Consider the following 20,994-nt stretch of genomic DNA (forward strand, 5'->3'; position numbering starts at 1 on the left):
TGCTTATTATACTTCTAAGCTAGAGGAAGGAAAAAGCAAATACTCACTACCACTACTAAGAACATTACCAAATCTGACGCTCTGAGGATTTCTAGAGCTTACAGTAGCAAAAAGAAAAGGGAAATTCTCTCTGAGATATCCTTTGTTGTAGGCCTAATGACAAAAGTTTGAAGATAAAGTTCTACTACTCATTTAAGTGTAATATTGAAAACTGATATTACCGAATCTGAAGCAACCAGTTTAAAATAAGGAAAGAAAGACACTGTGTTTTCTAGATTAAAAATGCCCAGCTGGCAGGGGCCAAAGGAGTCATTCTCTACTCAGACCCTGCTGACTACTTTGCTCCTGGAGTGAAGTCCTATCCAGATGGTTGGAATCTTCCTGGAGGTGGTGTCCAGCGTGGAAATATCCTAAATCTGAATGGCGCAGGAGACCCTCTCACACCAGGTTACCCAGCAAATGGTGAGTGATCAATCCTTGAATATAACAGGAAACTTAACATTTGAAAGAGACTTTATTATAGAATTTCCTTTGGCACAATGGACTAAGCATGTCTTTTTTTATTCTCTTTGCATTTAAGAATGAAAGAATTTTGAACTCTAAAATGATTGGTTCAGGTCCCTTATCCCCTTATTTGGAAACTTGGGCCTGGTGGGTTTTCGAATTCAGACTTTTTCAGATATTTAAAAAACATTATGGTGTTACACATATACCATAACTTGCATAACAGTGACGTAGGGGCCTGGGACAGAATATGAGGAAAAAGCATATACATATTTTTGCTGCAGAGTGTATGAATACTTACACTAAGTAGTAAGTGGGGGGTGGGGAATAAGGAATATAAACAGGCTTATGTCTGCTCAACTCGAATTTTCCTTTCAAATGAGTTCAGCTCAGATCAGGTTTTGCTGTTAAATAAATTCCCCCCAGATTTACAGATTTCACAGTGTTTTTGGATTTCACAGTTGTGGGTAAGGGACAGGAGAGCAGAAGTTCCATAAACTTGTTAAATGGCCAATTTAGGATATAGAGCCCAGGAAATGCATATTGCTTCATTGCTATAAGGTAACAGAGATAACTTTAAAAGAATGTTTCCTAAATGGCAGCATTTTACTTGCATTAAAATGCATTTTACTTGCATTAAAAAACCCTAAAGCTAGGGGATGTTATTATGTCTTATTTGACAGGGGAGGAAAGTGAGACTAGAAGTCAGCCCAAGATCACCCCTCCTCTAAATGAGCAGTTGGATTCAAATTTAGACAGTCTGGCTCACAGAGTCCACATACTAGTCCTATGCTGAAAGGCTCCCCTGTAAAACATTAACAAAGGGAGCTAATTTATTTTGAATGTGCTCAACTATTTGATAATGTTTACAAAAATCTGTGATTATTAAGTTTGTGTGGTTTAAAGCTAACTAAATTTTTAAAACTTGTGTGAAATACTTTGCCAAGTTATCTGTGACATTTACGTCTTCATCTGGTTTTACTCTTAAATCATAGACTCCTGTAAAGGTTATATATTTTTTTTTTTTTTTTTTGGCTTTGTAAATCTTAGAACATAATATATTGTCAGAATTTTTTTTTCTTTTTTAAAAAATGATACATATTAAGCTATAGCAAAATTACATAAATATACCTGAACTTTATTTACTCCACCTTTTTATTTCCAAGTTTTAAAAAACGCAGCTTAGCCTAAGCTTTATTAGTTATGCAAAGTCAAAATAATGAAAATAAAATGAGATTAACTGGAATGTTTCTGTTGATTTTCTTCAAATTTGAATGATGGTATTTTAGGGGGAAAATTATGTTATTTCTATGAGACCAATGTTTATTGAATTATTTTTTGTGCCCTATACATTTTTATTTTCCTTCTAATTTTACTCTTTATTATGGCATAATTCTAACATATATGAAAGTAGAGACAGTTATCAACATGTTGTCAATCTTGTTTTATTTGTTTATCATTCCAATTTTTTGCTATTATTCTAGAGAATTTGAAAACAAATCCCACACAACATATCATTATGTCATTTTATGCATAAAAAGAATAAGGATTTGCAGTTACCTAAGTTTCTTTTTTTTTTTTTGAGGCAGAGTCTTGCTCTGTCACCCAGGCTGGAGTGCAGTGGCCGGATCTCAGCTCACTGCAAGCTCCGCCTCCCGGGTTCCCACCATTCTCCTGCCTCAGCCTCCCAAGTAGCTGGGACTACAGGCGCCCGCCACCTCGCCTGGCTAGTTTTTTGTATTTTTAGTAGAGACGGGGTTTCACTGTGTTCACCAGGATGGTCTCGATCTCCTGACCTTGTGATCCGCCCGTCTCGGCCTCCCAAAGTGCTGGGATTACCGGCTTGAGCCACCGCGCCCGGCCCTAAGTTTCTTATTAGATTGTTTTAAAAACATCAGAAAAAAAAATGGAAAAACAGCTCTAATTTTTCTTAAATCTGAAGAAATGATAGAATGTGTGTGCTTATTTTGAGGTAGAGTTTACATGCAATGAAATACATAGATCTTAAGAGTTCAGTTCAATAAATTTTGCAAATTGCATGTGTTTATGTTACTAAAAATAGGATATAAGGGCATTTCCATCACTCTGGAAAGTTCTTTTGTACCCCTTTCTGGTCAATTTTCTCTGTGTCCCCTAGAAGCAATCACTTTCTAATATCTAGCATCGTGTATTAGTTTGCCTGGGTTTGAACTTCAAGTAAATGGAATCAAACCGTAGATTTTTTTTTTAAAGCTTTGTTTATTTCAGTGTAGTAATTTGAGATTTTCCATCACATTGTATGTATTAGTTTTTTTCTTTCGATGATTAAGTAGCATTCCATTGTGGGATTATACTATGGATTGTTTATTCATTCTTCTGTTAGAAACCTGGACTTTGTCTAATATTTGGCTAATATAAATGTGACTGTTATGAACAATTTTGTATACGTCTTCTTGTGGGCATGTGCTCATCTTTCTAGAGTAAATACCCAGGAGTGTAATTGCTGTGCCATAGTGTACATTTCTGCTTGACATTGCTTTTCAAAAGAGTTATCTTAAGTGATTGTATAATTTTAGACTAGACTCACACAAGCGATGTATGGGGATTTCAGTTGCTCCACATTCTCGCTAATATTTGAACTGTTAATCTGTTTTACTTTAACAATTCTAGCAAATGTGACATTAGAATGTATTTAATGTGATTTACAGAGAACCATTTGAATGAAACTGAGTTTTTACTGGAAGTATGGCAATTTTTTTTTTCTCAGAATATGCTTATAGGCGTGGAATTGCAGAGGCTGTTGGTCTTCCAAGTATTCCTGTTCATCCAATTGGATATTATGATGCACAGAAGCTCCTAGAGTAAGTTTATAAGAAACAATGGATGGCTGTTTGAGTAATTTTCATTATTGATAGTTTTCAAATGTTAGCCTTTTATCTCCGTTTTTTAGTACTTAAATTTTCCAACATGGGTGCTGCTTATAATTTTATCACTATAAAATAGAGTAGTGCTTCTGTTCTGGAATTTAGTATATACATGAGTATCTAGTGTATGACAGCCATGAAAATGAGCCTTTCAGATATGTAACTGCAGGGAGCCTAATTGATCAATTGCTCCAGACGCTGTGCTTTGAAACCCCACTCTATTTGTGTCAAGACCATGCTTCCTGTAGTTCTTCTCAGGCAATGACTGAGTGTGGCAAGGATACTACTACAGGCCTGTTTCTGGAATGCACTGGACTCCTCTGATGCAAAAGTTTAACCCAGGGACTCCCTGATAGCCTGGCTCAAATAGATGCTGCACCCAATGCTCCTCTTTCTTTTCCTCCTCCCTTTTTCCTTTATTCAATATTAGACCTACCTTGCAGTCTAAGGATTTTCTCAGGGTTTCCTAGCTCTCTCTCATTTTCCACACATGCTTTTCCCTAGTAAATCTCTTACTCATGTGTTCTTCTGACTAAGTCTGAGAGGACCCAGAATTATACACTATGAGAGCCACTTCCATTTTGTTTATATCTCTAGTCTTCTTCTCCTTCTGCTTTCATTATCGAAACTTTCTGCTTTCATTATCAAAACTTTCCCAGATTTGTTCTGCTTAACCTGGCATTGGAACTGTTTCCTCTTTCCTGTGCTTCTTTCTCCCATTGCCATGTCCTTTTTTTTTTTTTTTTTTTTTTTTTTTGAGACAGTCTCACTCTGTTGCCCAGGCTGGAATGCAGTGGTACAATCTTGACTCACTGCAACCTCCACCTCCTGGGTTCAAGCAATTCTCCTGTCTCAGCCTCCTGAGTAGCTGGGATTACAGGCGCCCACCACTATGCCCAACTGATTTTTGTATTTTTAGTAGAGATGAGGTTTCACCATGCCGGTCAGGCTGGTCTTGAACTCCTGATCTCAGGTGATCCGCCCGCCTCAGCCTCCCAAAGTGCTGGGATTACAGGCGTGAGTCACCGCGCCCAGCCACCATTATTCTTTAGAGGTGAGAGAACACTGGCTTTTCGAAAAGTGAAATTGATAGATACCAAAGCATCTGGCCAGTTAGTCCCTTTTCTTCTTTGAGTTCAAGCATTTCTGAATCATTTTATTCCAATATGTATGAGGAAGCACTTTTTGACCTAGGACAAGGCACTCAGTTTCAGACGTGAGGAGCCAGACATCTGGGGAGTAGGACGCATCTGTTCAATTTAAGGGCAGATTGAGAAAGTACCCTGGTCTTTCTTCCTTGGGGCTATAAAGTTTACTACATTGTTTAAGATTCAGGACACAGGCACAACTTCTGATAGCACCATAGACTGTACATTTGCCTAAAAATATGTATAAATAAAGACTAAGTATTCATGATATTTAAAAGATAAAACTGATTTTAGCATTAGTTGTAATAGTGGAAAACTGTAGATCTTCAACAATTGATATGTACTCAAATAATACATTAATGACTATGATAGTAAATGAAGTGATTAAAAGATATATGTTGTACCAGAATAATTAATAATATAGAAAAATGCTTATGATATACTATTGAGTGAAGAAAAGCAAATTTCAAAACTATATATATAGAAAGAGAGTATTATCTCAGTTATATAAAAATTTAAAACATGGCGCTGGGCGCTGTGGCTCATGCTTGTAATCCCAGCACTTTGGGAGGCCGAGGCGAGTGGATCATGAGGTCAAGAGATGGAGACCATCCTGGCCAACATGGTGAACCCCGTCTGTACTAAAAATACAAAACTTAGCTGGGCATAGTGGTGATTGCCTGTAGTCCCAGCTACTCGGGAGGCTGAGGCAGGAGAATCGCTTGAACCTGGGAGGCAGAGGTTGCAGTGAGCCGAGATCGCACCACTGCACTCCAGCCTGGGCAACAGAGTGACACTCAGTCTCAAAAAAAAAAAAAAAAAAAGTAAAACATGAACCTGTATTATCTTTGTAATTAGAAAAAAAGGATGCATAATATCATGGAATTAGATGTGAGATGTATTTAAATGTTTACAATTTGGTCTGGTTCACTAGGTCAATATCAGCTGTGCTCTGATTGTATAATGGAATTACCTGATTGAAAAATTACAAATGTAATTCATCTGACATTACTGTGTCAGCCCCTGTGAGCCATTTTATAAATACAATCACCGTTAATAACATAACTTTCATGGAAAAGTGCATTTTACATTCAAAATTTCATAATTAAAAATAGGCATTTCTATTTATCCACTTTCTAAGCCATAATGAAATAGTCCATATAAGTGTAATTTAGTTTTTAAAAATTGTTTAAAAGAACATATGGTTTGCTTATGAATTTCACTGTGAAAATTTACTCTCTTTGCACATGTACCTTGGGAGTACTCAACTCTCAGGTTTTCTCAAGTGGGTAGCAGTTTAGCATTGTGCATTAAATAGAAAAGACAGTGTCTTACAAATGGAATATATCATGAAATAAAAGTTTATTAATACATGTGTGAGAAAACAAGGAGAGATATAAAGTTATATAATGACCCAAGAATGCTGAGAACTTAAATAAAAAATTGATGAAATGTGAGTGATGGTAAAAACTTTATGTTGACTTGAGTGGGAGAGAAAGGGGACACCATGTATGTTTTTTCCTATTTTTCTTTGCATATATACCGAACACAGTGTGATTATGCAGTTTTAATTTGCCTTCTAGAGTAACTTCTAGGATGATAATTATAGTGCCAACGGTAACAGTAATAGCAGGTATCCTGGATGGAGTGCTAATTATGCTTTAGCACTTACTGTTGTGCTAAATGCTTTACATACATCTCCTTAATTAACGTATAAAACAACTATATGAGTTAGTATTGTGATACTCATTTTAACCAATGTTCACAGAGTAAGTGAGAGAGCCAGGACCCAAATTCATGTCTGATGCAAAAGACACTTTGGTAAACACTATTCACTCTCTACTCAACTAAACAAGCATTTAGTAGCCACCTCTATTGATTATGGTGTTATCTCATTCTTATGCCTCTGCTCAGGAGACCTTTAATGGCTTCTCACAGCCCACTCACTCAAGGAACATTTATAGAATGACTTTTATATTTCAGGCACTGCGGTAAAGGTAGGAATTAGGTAAAGACAGTAGTAATGTACTCTCCTGTATTCTTGATTTTAGTAATTACAGTCTTCCCTTTTTAACTTGGTCAGTCTAACTAATGGTTTGCTAATTTTGTTAAGTTTTTAAAAAATTTTTTATTATTATACTTTAAGTTCTAGGGTACATGTGCACAATGTGCAGATTTGTTACATATGTATACATGTGCCATGTTGGTGTGCTGCACCCATTAACTCGTCATTTACATTAGGTATATCTCCTAATGCTATCTCTCCCCACTACCCCTCCCCACAATAGGCCCCAGTGTGTGATGTTCCCCTTCCTGTGTCCAAGTCATCTCATTGTTCAATTCCCACCTATGAGTGAGAACATACGGTATTTGGTTTTCTGTTCTTGCGATAGTTTGCTGAGAATGATGGTTTCCAGCTGCATCCATGTCCCTACAAAGGACAGAAACTCATCCTTTTTAATGGCTGCATAGTATTCCATGGTGTATATGTGCCACATTTTCTTAATCCAGTCTGTCACTGATGGACATTTGGGTTGATTCCAAGTCTTTGCTATTTTGAATAGTGCCACAATAAACATACATGTGCATGTGTCTTTATAGCAGCATGACATATAATCCTTTGGATATATCCCCAGTTATGGTATGGCTGGGTGAAATGGTATTTCTAGTTCTAGATCCTTGAGGAATCGCCACACCGTTTTGCACAATGGTTGAACTAGTTTACAGTCCCACCAACAGTGTAAAAGTGTTCCTATTTCTCCACATCCTCCCTAGCACCTGTTGTTTCCTGATTTTTTAATGATTGCCATTCTAACTGGTGTGAGATGGTATTTCATTGTGGTTTTGATTTGCATTTCTCTGATGGCCAGTGATGATGAGCATTTTTTCATGTGTCTGTTGGCTGCATAAATGTCTTCTTTTGAGAAATGTCTGTTCATATTCTTTGCCCACTTTTTGATGGGGTTGTTTGTTTTTTTCTTGTAAATTTGATTGAGTTCTTTGTAGGTTCTGGATATTAGCCCTTTGTCAGATGAGTAGATTGCAAAAATTTTCTCCCATTCTGTAGGTTGCCTGTTCACTCTGATGGTAGTTTCTTTTGCTGTGCAGAAACTCTTTAGTTTAATTAGATCCCATTTGTCAATTTTGGCTTTTGTTGCCGTTGCTTTTGGTGTTTTAGACATGAAGTCCTTGCCCATGCCTATGACCTAGGTTTTCTTCTAGGGTTTTCATGGTTTTAGGTCTAACATTTAAGTCCCTAATCCATCTTTTTAAAGAATCACTCTTTGTTTCATTGATTTTCTCTATTCTCTATTTTATTATTTCTCTTTCAGTCTTTGTAATTTCCTTTCTTATGCTTTCTGAGTTTAGTTTAGTTTTCTTTGTCCAGTTTCTTAAGGTGAAAGTTTAGCTTACTGATTTGAGATTGTTCTATATAGGTGTTTACAGCTATGCATTTTCCTTTAAGCACTGCTTTTGCTGCATCTCATAAGTATTGCTACGTTGTGTCTTCATTTTCATTCATCTCAAAGCATTTTTAAATTGTATTTCAGAGAGTTCATCTTTGACCCATTGGTTATTTAGGAGTTAGTTGTTTAATTTCCATATATTTGTGAATTTCCTAAATTTACTTTTGTTATTGATTGCTAAATTCCTTTTATTGTGGTTGGATTAGTAAAAGAAGTATATGAGTAATAAAATGATTGTATAATTTCAACCTTTTAAATTTATCCAGACTCATTTTACAGCCATGATTTATTATGAAAAGTGTTCCATGTGCACTTGAGTTACACTATTTTTAAATTTCTTTCTCAAGGAAACTTAGCCATTTTATATCCCAGCCAGAATAGTCATCATGCCTTACACTTGCTCTATGCTTGCCCACCTCTGTGCCTGGAATGCTCTTCGCCCTCATTTTTCCATGCCCGGCCCTTATTCATCCTTTAAAATCCAGATCAAGTGAAACCTTCTTTAGAAAGTAATTCCTCTTGAATTAATTTTCGTATAAGGGGTAAGGAAAGGATCCAGTTTCAGCTTTCTACTTATGGCTAGCCAATTTTCCCAGCACCATTATTAAATAGGGAATCCTTCCCCATTTCTTGTTTTGTCAGGTTTGTCAAAGATCAGATGGCTGTAGATGTGTGGTATTATTTCTGAGGACTCTGTTCTGTTCCATTGGTCTATATCGTTGTGGTACCAGTACCATGCTGTTTTGGTTACTGTAGCCTTGTAGTATAGTTTGAAGTCAGGTAGCATGACGCCTCCAGCTTTGTCCTTTTGACTTAGGATTGTCTTGGCAATGCGGGCTCTTTTTTGGTTCCATATGAACTTTAAAGCCGTTTTTTCCAATTCTGTGAAGAAACTCATTGGTAGCTTGATGGGGATGGCATTGAATCTATACGAAAATTAATTCAAGATGGATCAGAGACTTAAATGTTAGACCTAATACCATAAAAACCCTAGAAGAAAATCTAGGTAGTACCATTCAGGACATAGGCATGGGCAAGGACTTCATGTCTAAAACACCAAAAGCAACGGCAGCAAAAGCAAAAATTGACACATGGGATCTAATTAAACTAAAGAGCTTTTGCACAGCTAAAGAAACTACCATCAGAGTGAACAGGCAACCTACAGAATGGGAGAAAATTTTTGCAACCTACTCATCTGACAAAGGCTAATATCCAGAATCTACAAAGAACTCAAACAAATATACAAGAAAAAAACAAACAACCCCATCAAAAAGTGGGCAAAGGATATGAACAGACATTTCTCAAAAGAAGACATCCATACAGCCAACAGACACATGAAAAAATGCTCATCATCACTCGCCATCAGAGAAATGCAAATCAAAACCACAATGAGATACCCTCTCACACCAGTTAGAATGGCAATCATTAAGAAGTCAGGAAACAACAGGTGTTGGAGAGGATGTGGAGAAATAGGAACACTTTTACACTGTTGGTGGGATTGTAAACTAGTTCAACCATTATGGAAAACAGTATGGCAATTCCTCAAGGATCTAGAACTAGATGTACCATATGACCCAGCCATCCCACTACTGGGTATATACCCAAAGGATTATAAATTACTTCTACAAAGACACATGCACACGTATGTTTATTGCGGCACTTTCACAATAGCAAAGACTTGGAATCAACCCAAATGTCCATCTGTGACAGACTGGATTAAGAAAATGTGGCACATATACACCATGGAATACTATGCAGCCATAAAAAAGGATGAGTTTGCGTCCTTTGTAGGGACATGGATGCAGCTGGAATCCATCATTCTTAGCAAACTATCACAAGAAGAGAAAACCAAACACCGCATGTTCTCACTCATAGGTGGGAACTGAACAATGAGATCACTTGGACTCGGGAAGGGGAACATCACACACTGGGGCCTATCATGGGGAGGGGGGAGGAGGGAGGGATTGCATTGGGGAGTTATACATGATATAAACGTCATGCACATGTACCCTAGAACTTAAAGTATAATAAAAAAAAAAAAAAGAAAGTAATTCCTGATCTCACAAGCTGAATCAAGCTTTCTTTTGTCCACATTTTTTAAAACTTTACCTTTGATCTGTCATGTTCTGTTTTATATTATGATTGGTTTTATATGTATTTTCTTCTGAGTGATTTATAAACTCTTTGGTGGAAAGACTGAGTCTTGTATATATTTATATCTTTTAGTGAATAAAACACAGTGCCTTAAACATAGTAGACAACAAATCTTCTCCAAATGGTCAAATCAAAATTGATATACTACAAGATACAGAATTATAAACAATACTGTCTATACATTAATTACTGGGCATCTACAGTCTACCAAATATGTTCAGAGACATTTTCCAACATTTATATGTACTTTCTAATATTTTTGTGGTTTGAAATTTTTATATTCAACTTTTAAATATTTGTGGAATTTATTTTTTATTTATAAAGTGAGAAAAGGACTTAAAGAGATTTATATCTCAGTAACATTTTTCAACTGAAACTTCTATTCTCCATGTATGTGTATTATTTTTTTTGTTGGTATATTAGATTCTTATATCTAACTATTATTATGTTCTCTTCTAGTCATTTGTTTACCTGTCCTTGTGGAGACACTACAATCATGGCTTTATATTGTATTGTTTTATGGGAATATGGACTATTAATTTTTATTTTGAAAAGGAAATACATTTACAAAGTTCACAATTCAAAGGGATTTATAGTAAAGTTTTCCTCTCATCCATTTACACCTCCAAAGCAACTGATGTTATTAGTTTATAGTATATTAGCATAGCTCTCTGCTTCAGAGAGAGGTCCTGGAAAAAAGTATGCTGCTGGTCCACTGCAAAATGCAGAGGGTTTTATAGATGAGATGTGAAGAGGTGATGTCTGATGTATATAAGTCATGGAAAAACCGGTTAGACCAGGTATGCCATTTGCATAGGGTGTGAATTTCTGGTAGCCCCACCCTAATCTTTTATTATTCAGGTAAGTTTTCTGCCTGAGCTGTGCCATGTTGCTCATTTCTCTGTTACTGTGCATGTGGTAACAAAAACAGGGAAGATGGACCCTCCATGTGTACATGCCTGGCCCCCAGGTAATAGCCTTTTTTTTTTTTTTTTGAGACAGAATTTTGCTCTTGTTGCCCAGGCTGGAGTGCAATGACATTATCTCGCCTCACTGCAGTCTCTGCCTCCCGGGTTCAAGTGATTCTCCTGCCTCAAGCCTCCTGAGTAGCTGAGATTACAGGCATGTGCCACCACCACGCCAAGCAATTTTTTTTTTTTTTTTAGAGACGGGGTTTCTCCATATTGGTCAGGCTGATCTCGAACTCCCGACCTCAGGTGATCCGCCCTCCACGGCCTTCCAAAGTGCTGGAATTACAAGCGTGAGCCACCGCGCCTGACCACAGGTAGCCCTTTTTTATTGGCACAGCTGCCGGCATTCCCCTGCACTTTCAGCTTGCTAATCTACGTTTGCAGCTACATGTTTCAGGCTGCTTTTTGTTAGAAAAAATAATAATAATTTCTTAGGCTGCTTTTTGTTAGAAGGGAAACTCTGCCAAGGACTCTGTTGCCCCCATTATCTGCTTAAATCATTTCTTTCTACCTCCTGTGTCAATATTTTATGTATAATTAAGTGTATGTATATTCTTTACTTGACTTTTGCAACTTTTCTGTATATTTAATACTCTGCTGTTTTGACTATGTATTATGCTTTCTACCAATGTAAAATGCCTCTTCATGTTGCTTGATGCTTTATACATGGTATTTTATTGTAAATAGTTTAAATAAATTTTATAATACATTTCTTGAAATTCTGTTTAATATCCAAACTCCTTAGTGAAAAAGGGAAAAAAGAGAGGGATTATTTACACGTTGATAGAGCATTTTAAAACGAGATATGAATTCTAATGAATTTTCCATGAGAAAGTGATCTTATTGATTGTTTTCTTATTGCATGTGTAGTAGATTCTAGGTTAAGTTGAGCTATGCACATTTCCTCAAACACATAGACAGGGAACAAGCACCTATGTACAGGCACAGAAGAAAACAGGACACAGCAGAGCGTGCTCCACTGCACAGCCTGGAGTGCAGTGTGACCAGAGAAAGCCAAAAAGGACAGACTGAAATTCTCCACTTTCCATTTCAGAACTAAACATCTCAGTATAATATCAGATAATGACATTTATTTTTCCAGGCCATTATTTAAGTGGAGCTCAGTTTAAGGTGTGGAATATTCATTTAACAGGAACAAAATGCCCGTGGTAGGCCCAAAGAAGTCTGTTTTTGCCTTACAGCTGAATTTTTATAAAAATGTAGTTACAATTAAGGTAGAGATTATTCAGTTTGAACAGTCTTTTAAGTTTGTCTGGAAACACATTCGTCTCTCAGTAGCTATTTAGTAAAAGTATATTGTTTTACATGCCCCAGTCAAGAATGAGTTAATCCATCATCTTAATACAGTAAAGGCAGATATGTTGAAGTGAAACTACAAGAACCCCACCATTTCATAAACATTACCATGTTTTCTTTCTCAGTCACCTGCTGAAAGATAACCAGGGACCATGACATACACTGAGTGGTGTGCCTGAATCTTTATTTCTGAATTTTAAAAAATAGCGTGAAGTTTTTAGGGGCTTCTGAAATGAAATCCTTTCAAAAGAAAGGATCCTCCTGTCTTCTTAGTAGATGTGTATGAAAGTACTTTGTAAAAAATAGCTATATACCAGTGAGACAAATAACAATGGAAAATTTCAGAGAGTTAGACATCAAGCTCTTTCTTCAGCACATGCTCTGGAAAGCACTTTTAGATTTACTGGTAACACAGATCAAATTCTTATCAATAATTTGAATCTTAATTATACCATTTACTAGTTGCATGACTTTGGGCATGTTATCTAATCTGTAAGCCTCCTGTGCCCTATCTGTGAAGTGGAGGAAGCAATTCCTCAGAAATGTGATAAGGTTTAAATGACATATTATATTCAAAGCACTTTGCACTCATTAAAGATATTATGAGCAGCTTCTCAATAAAGTGAATCCATTAACATTTTAATGTGTTACTTCAGGGTTTTTTTTTTTTTTTGTGGCTAATCATGTTTTTTGTGTGTCCAACAGAAAAATGGGTGGCTCAGCACCACCAGATAGCAGCTGGAGAGGAAGTCTCAGAGTGCCCTACAATGTTGGACCTGGCTTTACTGGAAACTTTTCTACACAGTTAAGAGACTATTTTAATTTTAACTCTTTTAAGGCAGAGCCTTAAAGAAAAAAATACTCGGCCGGGCGCGGTGGCTCACGCCTGTAATATGAGCACTTTGGGAGGCCGAGGTGGGAGGATCACGAGGTCAGGAGATCGAGACCATCCTGGTTAACACAGTGAAACCCCGTCTCTACTAAAAATAGAAAAAAATAGCCGGGCGTGGTGGCAGGCGCCTGTAGTCCCAGCTACTCGGGAGGCTGAGGCAGGAGAATGGCGCTAACCTGGGAGGCGGAGCTTGCAGTGAGCTGAGATCACCCCACTGCACTCCAGCCTGGGCAACAGAGCCAGACTCCATCTCAAAAAAAAGAAAAAGAAAAGAAAAAATACTATAGAGGATGACAGAAAAAGTAAAGTTTATGTAATACCAGCGGGAAACAAAACTGCAAGTTAGAACCAGTGTAATTTTTGCCTGTGAACAATTAGACATCTTTAAACAAGATTGAAGATTTAAAAATTATGGGTGTTGTTGGAACTCAGAAAATGGATAACCCAAAGTATGGTGTTCTGGCATGCTGAGCACTTTGATCTAAAGGATAAAAGTCCTTAGATGCAGCTTCAGAATCAATAGTTCTGACCTCCTACTTCACCCTACAAGAGCTGAGTGGAAGTTTCTCTCTGAAGTTCCCTTATGTGAAGCTCCTGCAGAAGGAAGACAATGACTTTTCTTCCCCTCCCTGAAATTTTACTGACCAGGGAAGATTGAACTCATATAATAGGAAGGAAGACTGAGGCATACCACTTTATCGACAGGCCTTGTCACAAGCTGTTGACTGTTCCCTAGTTCCATTGAAGTTCCAAAGAGAATTGTTTACAAACTATTGCCTGCTCTTCCGGTCCATTTAACTCTCTTGAAAACCATTTACCATCCCTCAAAACCACCTGCAGTCCTCCACTTCCCCCTCCCCTGTGAAGAGGGTGCCAGTTAAACTTCAGCTATTTGGCCTTTGTTTGAGTCTCACATTTTGTTTGGCTCCTGTATACACTGGTGTGTTAATAAGTTTGTATGCCTTTTCTCCTGTTAATCGATTTTCAGTTTATTTTACCAGATTTGAACCTTCAAAGGCAGAGGGGAAAATTCCCTTAACCCTTATAGTGTTAATCTGTTAACCAGTTTTGTTTTTTTTTTTTAAAGAATGTCTTTTATCTTTGCATTAGAAAAGTCAAGATGCACATCCACTCTACCAGTGAAGTGACAAGAATTTACAATGTGATAGGTACTCTCAGAGGAGCAGTGGAACCAGGTAAAGGAATCATTTGCTTAGCAAATATTGATCAAGTAACTGTTATGTGCTGGATACTGCCAACCTCTGGGAGTGCAAAGTAAATCAAAACAAACAAACAAACGAACAAAGAAAACCAGTGGAACTCACCTAAAAACAAAATAAATAAATATGAAATAATTTTGTATTGTGGTACAGGTGGTGAAGAAAAGTGAATGTCTGGTGCTAGGCTGGGCAGATGACCAAGGCGAATGATAAATTGGGCAGGCCTCAATTAAAGGATCAAGGGAAGCAGGGTAGGGAAAGATGCATTTTTTTCTGAGTTTTCTGAATTTTTTTTTTACTATATATTTTGCATAGGGAAATATCTTCATGATAACTATAGACATCTATATAAAAATCACACTCTTAGAAAATTAAGATAATCTTATATTAATGAATCCTTTGCATAGTTTTATTTTCCACAACTAAAGCCACTGATAAAATATATGGACATATAATTTCCATAGAAGTTCAGATGATCTACTAATTAATACATTTTATACATAGTCTTAGTTCATGAAGCCTCAGTTTCTTATGAACTATTTGGTTCTATATTTCTTACCAAAACAGATACTATTAAATGTGTGTTAAACATATTAAATGCATGTTTCTTAGAAGCAGTGATTTATTTTAGATCAAGAATATTGATATCCTTGTTGTTTGCATATTCTAATGAGTACTAAGTAGTATATAAGTGGCTATTATTGAATAATACTGAGTACCTATTTTGTGCCAGCTCTGTGATAAGCATTGGAGATGGGGAGACAAAAGAAGACACACACCCGAGACAAAGAGCTCACAGTTTGTGAAGGGAGCCATATACTTAAGGGTGATCAATGCTTTATTACTCCTGAGAGCTGGGTAGGCAGAGAAATTCCCTTTTCTATAGAAAATAAAAAAGGTTCATAGAGGGAGAAAATATTTGAGCTGTACCTTAAAAACTGAATAGAAAGAATAGGAATTGGAGAACTTCCTATGTGGCCACTATGTTCCCTTATTTTGAATATATTAGAAAGTGGTAAGTTAGGTAACAGAGGAGTAATAGAGAATTACAAAAAATGTGAATAAGGATAACATTCAGCTTAATTACTTATATGTAGTACTTATAATCATAGTAATACATTGAAATATATATTTGCTTTATCACATTTATGCTTTCTCAGATAGCAGAAACACATATTAAAATCAGAAATAATATATTTTCACAAATCTTAGGGAACCTAGCCTTTTTTTTTTTTTTTTTGAGTAATGAGTGCTTTGTATTTAGATGCTATTGAGTTATTTGCAATTTTCTCTTTTATTGACCCAAAATGACAAATAGTCTTGTATCGATGCTTTCTAGACAGATACGTCATTCTGGGAGGTCACCGGGACTCATGGGTGTTTGGTGGTATTGACCCTCAGAGTGGAGCAGCTGTTGTTCATGAAATTGTGAGGAGCTTTGGAATGCTGAAAAAGGAAGGTAATACAAACCAACAGCGAAAAAGCCAACCTATCTGAGTCTCAGTTCAGTCTTCGGTAAAGGGAGTATAAAAATACTACTTCAGCCATTACATGTGTTTGGTAAAAATACCAATACAATTTTTAATATTGGTTGGTTAATTATATTATTTATTTTTTTATTTTGTTTATTATTTATTTATTTTTTTTGAGACGGAGTCTCACTCTGTCGCCCAGGCTGGAGTGTAGTGGCTGGATCTCGGCTCACTGCAAATTCCGCCTCCCGGGTTTACATCGTTCTCCTGCCTCAGCCTCCCGAGTAGCTGGGACTACAGGCGCCCGCCACCTCATCCGGCTAGTTTTTTTGTATTTTTTTTAGTAGAGGCGGGTTTCACCGTGTTAGCCAGGATGGTCTTGACCTCCTGACCTCGTGATCCGCCCGTCTCGGCCTCCCAAAGTGCTGGGATTACAGGCTTGAGCCATCGCGCCCGGCTAATTATATTATTTATTTTTGCATTTATTTATATAACATTTATATTATTGATATTTATGTATTAAGTGATAATCTGAAATAAAAGAATTATACTGTTAATGGTTTTTCTTTGCAACTAAGAAGATGCAGATAGGTTACATCACTAGAGAAAACACACTGAAATTAGATTATAAGCCAAAGCTTCCTAGTTAGAGACTGTAAGCAGACGTTCCTCAGTCTCTTCTAACCCCAGACCTCAGGTTAAATGTATGGAGTAATTAAGGAGATAGATGTTCTGTTCAGAGAAATACTGGTCTTAGGTCTAATGGGATTCTGTCAAAAGTTTGGAATCTGTATTCTCATACCCTGAGCACTGGTGTGCTCTCACCAAAATTAGGTTTATACTCATAACATCATCACTTTAGCCATTTTAGAAGCTTCATATGATAGCCAAAGTAAAATTTAGTTCAAATGTTTGCTCTTTAACATAATAATTACACATTGAGAGCAGGAAGTTCATTCTCTTTTTTTTTTTTTTTTTTGAGACGGAGTCTGGCTCTATCGCCCAGGCTGGAGTGCGGTGGCCGGATCTCAGCTCACTGCAAGCTCCGCCTCCCGTGTTTACGCCATTCTCCTGCCTCCGCCTCCCAAGTAGCTGGGACTACAGGCGCCCGCCGCGACACCCGGCTAGTTTTTTGTATTCTTTAGTAGAGACGGGGTTTCACCGTATTAGCCAGGGTGGTCTCGATCTCCTGACCTTGTGATCCGCCCGTCTCGGCCTCCCAAAGTGCTGGGATTCATTCTCTTTATTGACCCTGCAAACAAGGTGTCTGGGGGCTGTAAAATATAATCTATATATTTGTAGCTACAATAAAAACAATAATATATGTTGTTTGCACAGTATTTACTTTTTTTGAGAAACTGTTTTTATATGTCCTATGTACTTTGAAGTCATAGCAACTAGGGAGAAGACATATTTGTTTATCTTCTCATGTAACAGATAAGTTAACCAAGGTTTAGAGAATTCGGTAGTTTCCCCAGGATTATGTAGCTAGCATGCGGCAGAATAAGAGAATCAGGGTTTAAACTCAAATTTCTGACTACCAGTCCACAAAACCATGATGTCTCTATTTAAAATGAAATGTAAAGGTGCTCAGTTCTTTTTTCTACACAGCTATCTTATATTTGAAAAAAACAAAACAAAACAATGGAGACCTAAATTTACATAATTCACGAAGTAGGTAGTGTTTAATTTCATTACAAAAATGTTTCATGATTTTGCTAGGAAATCCCTGTGGTAACTATACAAAATATCACTGTGACAATTACAAAATATGCCAAAGAAATGGAATGCTGATGAATAATAATAGGAAATTTGAATAATACTATTGACAAAAACAAAAGACTAGCGTCAACAGCTATAGTATATACATTCTTAAGCACACATGAATATTTACTAAGATGATGAGTACTCACAATTTTTGGGGCACCTACTCAGTGCTTTCTAAACATTATTCCATTTAATCCTCCCACAATCAAGTGGTGTCTTCATCTTTACTCTCTTGTTCCTGGTATACAGATGAAGAAATGGAAGTTCAGTAGGTTTGAATAACTTTCCCTTAGTTGTGCTACTAGTGAGAGAACCAGGGTTTGAAACAAGATCTTGCCTTAACTCCAAGGTCAGTGTTTATAACCTCCAAGACACATCACCCCTCTATTGAATTATGTGGTTTTCAGCAACAGCAAACATTGCTGTTGCTAACTGAGCCCTTATTGATTAATTCTGGCAGAGAATGGAGTGAAATCATATGACCAGCTGATATTGAACAATTGTTTATTTGATGTCAGAACAATAGGAAAGAATTTTAAAGGATTTTCTTTCAGTTATATCTGCTTTCAGAAGACCGAACACATCTAGAAATTTCTTTCTTTGTTCTAGGCAGTTGCAGACCACCAATGACTTCCTATGCATAGCCAATTATTATAAAACTATTAGATTGTTTTATGATCTTGCAAGATCTTTACTGTCACATTTCCCCCCATTTCTATGTAATTGTACTATTTTGTATTGACAACTTTTTAAAATCTTACAAAAGAAAATTACGTAAGTAAAGATTTTTACCACAATTCGCCCTTCCCAAACAATCAATGACTTTTTTTTGTTTTGTTTTGTTTTTTTCCATCTGGGCTTGGTAGTATCCTGGGTACATTATGAATTTTTTTCTAGCATTTATATATACACATATATTTTAGGGTGGAGACCTAGAAGAACAATTTTGTTTGCAAGCTGGGATGCAGAAGAATTTGGTCTTCTTGGCTCTACTGAATGGGCAGAGGTTAGTTGATAATTTGCTATAATATAAATTTTTATAAAATAAATTAGCCAGGACTTATTTGCCAAGCACATAAAAATATGAAATGAATATAATAAGAAAATATTCAAAATTTTTTTCCCCCAAAACCTGAAGCAACATATTCTTGTTCAAAAATCAGCAATAAAAATCTCTTGCTAAAGAACTAAGTTTTGTTTGAACTTTTAAGAGCCACTTAATGTCAATTGTCAAAATTATCTTTATTTCCTGGGAGTATGAGAGTAAATAAGCAGATATGCTAGAAACCAGACATCAAAACGAGTCAGTTTCTTAACCATACTGCAGTTTATTCTTCAAAATATTGTCTTAGCAAACATGAACAACCTAACAGACTTTTCCGTGAATATCTTCCCATAAACATGCCATTTAAATGGAGATTCTTCTCTGATTCGAAGGGAATGAAGCGATTTCAAATTTATGAAAAATATGAAGTTAAATTGTCTCTATTTCCTGACCACGAAGTCAAATTCTCCTGTATCATGTTTGATTTCTATCATGATTCTATTACGCTTTCCAAAATATCTCCTAAAGCTAAATACATTTTTTTCTTTTTTTGAGATGGAGTCTCACTCTTGCCCAGGCTAGAGTACAGTGACATGATTTCTGCTCACTGCAACCTCAGCATCCCTGGTTCAAGCGATTCTCCTGCCCCAGCCTCCTAAGTAGCTGGGATTACAGACCACCACACCTGGCTAATTTTTGTATGTTTAGTAAGATAGGGTTTTGCCATGTTGGCCACGCTGGCCTTGAACTCCTGAGCTTAAGTGATCTGCCTGCCTCGGCCTCCCAAAGTGCTAGGATTACAGGCGTGTGCCACCACGCCTGGCTGTAAGGTATCCTTTTCATTTATCTTTCTTAATTCATAATGACTCTCTCTATATTAAATTATGTTAAAAGTAAGGCAGAAATTTCCACCACCGAATATTTACTAAGCCCTTTGAAAAGTACTTTTACCTGCATGTATTGTTGGCTTTATATAACAGAAACATTAGCTATAAGGTAAATATATGCAAGGTCAATATTTATTCCATTAATTTCCAGTCATGCTGTAAATACTTATTGGCTCCTGTCATGCTCCAGATACTGTGTGAAGCCCAGTAAACTTTAATTTTCTTTGAAAAAGTAAATGGTGTTCTTGTAGACCTAGTCAAAGTTTTATAAGAAAGAATTATGCCAATATCTGGAAGAACCTAAATATTTTGATGGTGTGATTTGTGTCTTTCAAATTGTTTTTTTCACTTACAGTGCATTTTTTTTCATTTTTTATCTTATAGTCAGAATGCTTAGGAAATTACGCATTTTAAAGACTCAGAATCCACAATGATATCGCAAAAAAACTTTGCTATGTGTTATTCTAAAAATGTGCAATTATCAATATTGACCAGGAGATGGTGCCATCCTACAGGAGAACCTGACTTCATGGTCAGGCGATGACTTAAGTTCACTTATTTTTCATAATATGAAATTTAACTTGAAATTTCATAATCTTAAAATACCTTCATTCTATATGAACCAGATAAGATTTTCTGCTTAAATAATGAGATGTTTATAGAAAGATCTTCACTGAAAAGTCTCAGGTCATTCATGTTTGCTAAGAAAATTTTTTGAAGGATAAACTACAATATGGTTAAGAAATTAACTCCTTTCTACTTACCATAAGTATATGGACAGTTTCATCTTAAATATTAGTTTTTAACAAGTTTTGCTTGTTGTTTCCTACCAGTAATCTTGATTCAAATTCTTTCAAAGCAGCTCTTTTATGAGAATTTCTTATGTCAAATTTGTCATTAATATGGATCAGCTCAATTAGAAGTCTACATACATTAAATTGTTAAATGTAGATGTGCATTTTGTGGAGGAGGGAGAGTGGGTTATAACTTTATCGTTTTCCTTTTTATTATAGGAGAATTCAAGACTGCTTCAAGAGCGTGGCGTGGCTTATATTAATGCTGATTCATCTATAGAAGGTGAATATTGTTGGTCTCATAAGAAAAGATGTGATTAAACTAGGAGCAGCAGTCTAGTTAATAAATTATGCACTAACAAGGAAGGCTATGTATTAACATGTGGTTGGGGAGTCTACTGCAACCTCTGACAGAAAGCAGTGTGTGAACCCTAGTTGACAGTTGGGTGAGGC

The 20,994-nt window shown here is 36.5% G+C and overlaps 1 protein-coding gene across 2 annotated transcripts in view; it reads left to right on the forward strand.

Annotated features, from left to right (window-relative positions):
• Positions 1 to 20,994, forward strand: part of FOLH1B (folate hydrolase 1B) — a 69,713-nt gene that overhangs the window by 25,401 nt on the left and 23,318 nt on the right. For both annotated transcript variants that reach the window (XM_033205826.1, XM_033205827.1), the window contains exons 6-12: positions 276 to 462; positions 3,251 to 3,344; positions 13,170 to 13,268; positions 14,467 to 14,552; positions 15,916 to 16,035; positions 18,739 to 18,821; positions 20,761 to 20,824. In XM_033205826.1, the coding sequence (XP_033061717.1) occupies positions 276 to 462; positions 3,251 to 3,344; positions 13,170 to 13,268; positions 14,467 to 14,552; positions 15,916 to 16,035; positions 18,739 to 18,821; positions 20,761 to 20,824 (733 nt within the window). The remainder of the gene's footprint in view (positions 1 to 275; positions 463 to 3,250; positions 3,345 to 13,169; positions 13,269 to 14,466; positions 14,553 to 15,915; positions 16,036 to 18,738; positions 18,822 to 20,760; positions 20,825 to 20,994) is intronic.

This window comes from Trachypithecus francoisi, unplaced genomic scaffold (assembly GCF_009764315.1).
Source record: "Trachypithecus francoisi isolate TF-2019V2 unplaced genomic scaffold, Tfra_2.0 Lachesis_group8, whole genome shotgun sequence".
In the NCBI taxonomy this organism is placed as follows: domain Eukaryota; kingdom Metazoa; phylum Chordata; class Mammalia; order Primates; family Cercopithecidae; genus Trachypithecus; species Trachypithecus francoisi.